This window comes from Penaeus monodon, chromosome 3, assembly GCF_015228065.2.
Source record: "Penaeus monodon isolate SGIC_2016 chromosome 3, NSTDA_Pmon_1, whole genome shotgun sequence".
NCBI lineage: Eukaryota > Metazoa > Arthropoda > Malacostraca > Decapoda > Penaeidae > Penaeus > Penaeus monodon.
This window is the reverse complement of record NC_051388.1, coordinates 48,904,003-48,911,502: the sequence shown is the minus strand read 5'-3', so window position 1 is coordinate 48,911,502 and position 7,500 is coordinate 48,904,003. Positions and strand designations below refer to the sequence as shown.

Here is a 7,500-nt window from a genome sequence, read left to right as displayed (position 1 = left end):
GTTGATGGCATTGATGATAGCAGTAACAAAAACAATGAGATCAGCTATAATAATAATAATAACAGCAATAATTATGTTAGAAGTAACTATAAATTAGCAATATCATTGCTAGAAAAATAAAAACAGCCATAAGGGTAATTGTAATTAAAAAGCTGAATAATGATAAAAATATTGCTTATGATACATACACGTTTGAAGGTAATTATACAACACTGTCAGTAGAAGCAACAGAAACGATAATGAACCGATGATGCATGTATGTACAATGCATTATACATGGTAAATTCACCAGGCGGCTAAGGGAGATATCTTCCGACATAGCTTCAACCCCATGACCGGATTTGGCGTTCATGAAACAGGTATTTATGTCATGTGGACTTTTGTAACGTACATTAATACAATATGGTAGATGAAGGCACGTACATTGAGACAATATGGTAGATGAAGGCACGTGCAAATAATATAGGTAGATAAAGTTTCCGACGTTTTGTATAAAAGACTGCTTAAGATGGTTGAAGATAGTTGAATGTTTGCAAATTGCCTAGAAATGGAAGACAGCCTTTACCGGGAAATGTTCCATAATTTATATAAATAATTTTTATTTATATTAAAGGTGAACAATAAAGTGATAGGGAAGACACGGGAAATGCTATGCATAGGCACAACGAGCATTTGTGAAGTAGCAGTACAAAATACTACGAAAGATCATATTTTCCTTTTGATCACTTCTGACTTTTAGTTTAAGCAACAGGCATTGTACCACATACACGTCCATTTGCAATATGACAGTCATTATTTTATTTGGTAGAACTTTTATTGAGATTAAATAGTTGTAATTTTAATTCTACAGACTTTGAGATATAAGCCATGAGGTTAAACATAAGAAGGAGCAGGCTGATAGGAAGTTGAAGGTCTTGGGGCGACGTATTGAGCCTCTCCGTCGGAAGTGACTTGGGCCACGTATCCAGCATCCCCGTTCACGTTGTACGATACCCTCTGTACACGGCCGTTAGGAAGCAGTACAAAGTAAGCTCCTTGAGTGTCATATCCGAAGCGATTGTCTTGGTGACCAAAGTCGTTACTGGAAGTGACCATGTTTTACTGCATAGTTGAAGTCGTACTGGGCTGGTCCCTTTAAAATAACAATCAATATATTATTGAATGCGTTCTATAACTGTGTGATCAATTACAGTTACGGAGTATATTTATTAGTTACTTGAACGTATACCTACCGTGGGTGTCAGGGCGTTGTAAGATGGTAATGAACTGCAAAGGACACCGACCCAAGAGAGCGGACAGAACGATAACCTGTGAAAAGATTGTTTCAAGAATTATCCTGTTGATATTTAATTTATCTGTTTATCATGAGCATACTGTTGTAGATTATAGGCACAAACCTTAAAAGCCATATTTGCTAGAGCTGCTAAGAAACTAACATGAATCAGGCTTTTATAGTGCAAATCCAGCCCACAGGAGAATTCATGACCTCAGAAACCTTGGAAAACGTGTAACTGCTCTACGTTTTCCATTCACATATCGATAGATTACAGTATGCCATATTTTTGTCGCAAGATGAGCTTTGTAATTTATTCTGAAATAATATAACTTCACTCTAATTAAAGCATACGTTGAAAAAAAGGAAAAATTGTACATTATTCTTATGATAATGATGATATTAATTGATAAATAATGACAAAACAGATGGTGAAAATGACAACACAATTATAGGGATATAACGTTAACAATATTCATGATATCAAAACTAATAAAATGGCAAGCTTTTTGTTATCATCACAAATACTTCTTGGATTTGCTGCTACATGGATACTAAGGGAACAGCACAGCAAAAATATTTATAATTTGGATAGTGATGATCACGATCAGTAATAATCATAATTAGTATATGATTGATTTGTATTGACTGTCATAATGATAATGATGATATGAATAAGGAAAATATGATAACTTTGATATAAGGAATAGCAATATGATGAAAACGTAGTAGCTAAAATGAAAGATGAGATCAAAGACAGCTATAACAACAGCATCAATAATATTTTTATAATTGTATTATATATATATATATATATATATATATATATATATATATATATATATATATATATATATATATATAACAAGGAGGATATTTGTTATAATTGTGGTGATAATAGTAATGCAACTATTGCATACAGTGCAGATGCCAGTCTACTCTGACAACGATAATCATTGTTAATAACTAAATAAATTCCAAAATAATTAGCAATCTTTGTTGCCGCCTTTATCACCAATATTTCTGATACATTCTCACCATGATCGTTATTAAAATACACCATTCCCTTTTATAACAAGTAATATAATTTCCTAGTAAAGCGAATCCGTCTTAAAAACATTTCTTTCTCTGAGTTCATGATACATGATAGTCTTTGTATTTGAAGAACGATGAATACCATGTAACTATAGCTGACTTTCGTATTACTTTTGCCACAGAGATCAAAGAATGGAGTAGGCGGTATCTGAACTATAAAAGCTCGTGTCACTCTGAAGGTTTGTTGCTAAACATTGGTTGTACCTGTGTAAAATTTATTCGTATAAAATACATTAGTAAATATTACTATGAACCACATTTTAATTTATTTCTGCCTGGCTATCGTTCTGTCCGCTCTCGTGTTTGGTGTTCTTGGCAGTTTTCCGCTATCGTACAGCGCTCCTGCTCCATCCTATACAACTCCTGTTCCCCCGGTAATTTAACCCGCATGTGACTGTAATTTATCATCTACTATTTAATTACTTGCATATCCCTCACATAAAACTAATTTATTGCTCTTGTTGCAGGGCCGGCCCAGTACGACTTCAACTATGCAGTGAATCATGATTACTCCAATAATGACTTTGGCCACCAAGAAAATCGAAATGGATATGACGCCCATGGAACTTATTCTGTATTTCCCGGTGGTCGTGTACGGCGACTCGCCGTATTGGCCCAAAGGACCAATGCGGCACCCTGAGACCTTCCACTTCTTACCATCCTGCTCCTCCTACGCCTTAATCTGATAACAGCAAGTAGGCTGTAATAAAAATATTACATTTGCGGATTAGATTTCTTGCAAGATAAATATTTGCAAATGCACTTATATTTATTATCCTAGAAAGTTATGAAAATTATCTATCAATGAAACTCTTTTTAATGATAAATATGTAGAAAAAAAAAACACTGTGTAAAGAGCTTTCGTCCTAGAAAGCGTGGTTGTTAATCCTAAATAATTCTGATGTTCAACATTGTATTAATAATTATTGCATATGCAGTTGATTGCTTTAATTATGCATTTTTGATAACGTATAACCCTAATAACTCCTTCGAATTTTCAGCATAGGGAAGAAATTGTTGCATCAGACAGGAAGGCATTATCATTACAATTTGTAATCATGCCATCTGGAAAATATGAAAGAATGACAGACATATAATCATAATAATACTGATTATCACTCCCAGCTCAGTTCGCTGAATCGACTCTTTCTTCACCAAGACTATAAAACGTACAGTTAAAATTATGAAATACACAACATCCCCATTACTATGATCATAAAAAATACTTAAAAATAGTAATATCAATATGATCATTAACATTGTGTCCCATCAGTATTATAGCTTTCAGGATTTAATCACATCATTACTAGTCGCTTTACAGATAAAACAACTATTCACATTATCTTTCCCAAGGTGTTATGAGCCATTGCAAGTAATACGGCAGGAGTTCGGGACCGTATTTAGGATTTACGTGAAAACCGAGATGGTGTTTCCGTCCTCAGTCTGGATCCCCTCACTCTTCCCTTTTCCGTCAAAATATCGGAAATATCTCTGGGTGGAATAGAAGCGGAGAGTAGGTAACGGATTATCGCTAGACTGCGACTTCACATACATGAACACATATATTTACATCAAATAAAATTAGAATGTCAATAACAGTGAAACAATAAACGAATAAACAAGAAAAATAGCTGTAACAGCTCTTATATGATATACACAATCGTTTTTCACTTCTGTCTTCAATATTTTTCGATATATAAAACTTTTGATATAAAATATATTGTATACACGCGTACGCCTCACATACACATATGTGTGTGGGTATGTGGTATACACATGTATATATACATACACACATATGTATATATATATACACATACATTCATATAGATACATACTTATAACTAATATTTATATACGTGCTGTACATACACATATGGACACACACACATGTATAAATATATATACATACATGCATAAAATTTATTCATTTATGATATCGATACACTTGTACTAAACACACTTATACATAAGTATAATATCACAAATATAAGTATCATACACGTGAATATATACACATACATATACATACACATACAGTACGTCAGAAAATACTTTTGAATTTTATTTTGATATCCATCGATTCGTCTTCATCGACAGCAACAATGGATTTTCTAGGTATAATTTATATGCAGGAAATAGGAGGATTTTTATCTGTCCAAACTTTTATTGTAATTGCATTAGATAGTTATATTCTTATTTCTGCAGAATAAAGAATATGCTAGTTGATAGGGTTAAGCTTAAGGAGCAGGCTGGTAAGAAGTGGATGGTCTTGGGGCTCTGTATTGGGCTTCTCCCTCGTAAGTAACTTGGGCCACGTATCCAGCGTCGCCATTTACGTTGTATGATACCCTCTGTATACGGCTGTCTGGAAGCAGTACAAAGTAAGCTCCTTGAGTGTCGTATCCATTTCGATTTTCTTGATGGCCAAAGTCGTTATTGGAATAATCATGTTTCACAGCGTAGTTGAAGTCGTACTGGGCTGGTCCCTTTAAAGTAGCAATTAATATATAATTTAGTGTATTATGTAGAAAAGCGAAAACTGTGCAATAAATTACCATTGCATTGATTAGCGTTATGCACGCAAACTTACTGTGGGAGCAGGGGCATTGTAGGACGGTGCCGGGGCGTTGTAAGATTGCAGAGAACTGCCAAAGATACCAACCACGAGAAGTGACAGAACGGTAACCTGTAAATATAACGGTTCTGAATCATATAATATTGATATGTGTTTATCTGTTTCTTTTGCGATGGAGTGAACACAGGGCTAGATAATGAGCACTAACCTTATACGCCATTTGAACTGGAACTGCTTAGAAACATAGGTGAATCTATTTTTTATAGTGCACACAGACGCAGCCTACAGCAGAATCCATGACCTCAGAAATACAGGGAAAGTTAGCTGTACCTGCAGTGTTTTTTTCCGTTCACTTATCTATAGATTGCATCATCATATGGTTGCAACAGATGTATTGTGTTTTGATTTAATTCAGTGTAACTGACAGCTCTAACTGTAATTCATGTTAAGGCGAAATTGAAAGCTCTGTTAATAAATAAAATATGCTAATATGTTACTGATGATGGCGGTGGTAACAATAGTGGTAATAAAATCGATGAAAATAGTAATATTGATACAACAATATTTGTATTTATGATGATATTGAAAGCGATAACAATAGTATAAATCATGATATTAAAAATTTAATGTAAACAAAAATATTACCTCTAGTAAAAATCATAGTAATAATTACTTTCATTATTTTTAAGTAGTAATGCTAGTATTAGCACTACTTTTGGTTATCACGAAGGATTATGGAACATAGTAAAAAGAATAATAAAAGCAATGTTACCGACTATTAAAAGAGATAGTGATGATAAGCATGATACTTATCATAGTAGTAATAATGATAATTTCTTAATTATCACAATTGTACTGGTAAAAGAGCATAGTGCTGGTTAAAATGATACTGTTTACAAGGATAATATATCAGTGATAGTGAAGTTGATTTTGATAATTGTAATAGTAAAATAAACAGTGTTACATTATGACAGTAGTAATTTTAACAATATAACAATAAAGACAGGATAATACAATTATAGTCAGTATTTGATTATATATATTGTAACACGGCATTAATTGTATTAATGACTATAATCATAATGCAAGTGAAATTGCTTTATTTATTACCATTACCATACACCTTAATTTTAATGACAGCATCGCTACTGTCCATACAAATCGATATCTTTTACCATGAAATCTACCCGCATTATCTGTATTCCCTGTCTTACGTCATAATATATATTTTAGAAATTTCGATATTTGAAGAAATACAGAAAAATCTTGCAATATAGCCGCCTTTTGCATTTCCTTTGCCTCAGGGAGAGAAGCCGGAGTAGGCGGTATCTGAACTATAAAAGCCTTGTTCACTTCGTTTCCTGTACACTTCCAACACTAAAATGGCTTTGAAGGTTTGCTACTAAATGTTGGTTACGTACGGGTAAAAATTTGTTTATAAACAATTCACTATTACAAAACTGTGGACCATTGTTTCTGTCAGGTTATCGTTCTATCCGCTCTCGTGTTTGGGGTTCTTGGATCTTCTCCGCCATCCTACAGCGCACCTGCTCCGTCCTATAGTGCTCCTGCTTCCACGGTAATATGAAGGGTATGAAATAAATGGACCATACCATCTGGTGCTTCATACATTATTTACATTTCTTTGCATGATTTACATATGAAAAATAGATTGATCTTGTTGCAGGAACTGGCCCAGTACGACTTCAACTGTGCAGTGAATCATGATTACTCTAATAACGACTTCGGCCACTAAGAAAATCGAAATGGGTACGACACTCAAGGAGCTTACTTTGCACTGCTTCCCAACGGTCGTGTACAGATGTTGTCGTACACCGTAAACGGCGACTCTAGATACGTGGCCCAAGTTACTTACGAGGGCGAAGCCCAGTACGGCGCCTCTTATCAGCCTACTTATGCTTAATCATATGGTTTGGTGAATGCAGTACATATTTTAATAGGAATGCTGCAGTCCCCTTTTCATAGTCCTCTAAACAAAAGATTTGACTGTATGTATAAGTATTTTACCATGGAAAGTTTGGCATTAATTTTAAGAAAGTCTAAGTTTTGAAATTGCGTCCCAATATTTAATGGAAATATGGTCGAGATGTTCGAAATAATAAAGTTTCGACAGCATGAAACCTTAAGAAAACCAGTGACCTTCACAGTGAATAAGAAATTAATTAAAACTGCATCATCATCAATAACCAAATGCTTAACTAGTCATTGATGAAATAATTGCAGATTGCCTGTATATTATGGTGTAATATAATAGTGTAATACTGCTTATTACACCCATTAATCGTCTCTTCTACAACTAACCTTTTTTATCCATATACTAATATGAAATACCCACTATCGTCTTTATTGTAACCAAATATCTTTTTATAAGATTAATATGATGATAGTTTGTTTCAATATCATCAATATTTGTGGTATTTGTATTATCAATATGATTATTAAACTATATTGCTACTAAATCATATAATTATTGGTCGATTCAGTATGAGATGCAATTTTAGCGTTCGTAAACCGTAGGAGTCGCGGGATATCA

At 33.8% G+C, this 7,500-nt stretch overlaps 1 protein-coding gene and 1 pseudogene across 1 annotated transcript; one reads left to right on the top strand and one right to left on the bottom strand.

The window, feature by feature from the left end:
* Window positions 1-4,509: 4,509 nt before the first annotated feature.
* Window positions 4,510-6,139, bottom strand: LOC119587187 (pro-resilin-like). Its single transcript, XM_037935954.1, has 4 exons — window positions 6,122-6,139; window positions 5,162-5,228; window positions 4,962-5,074; window positions 4,510-4,857 (listed from the first exon to the last, which is right to left on the bottom strand). Exons 1-4 carry the CDS (start codon window positions 6,137-6,139, stop codon window positions 4,609-4,611), a joined length of 447 nt encoding a protein of 148 aa, XP_037791882.1. The 3' UTR covers window positions 4,510-4,608.
* A 189-nt stretch (window positions 6,140-6,328) lies between these two features.
* LOC119587175 lies at window positions 6,329-6,870 on the top strand (annotated as a pseudogene).
* The last annotated feature ends 630 nt before the right edge of the window (window positions 6,871-7,500 follow it).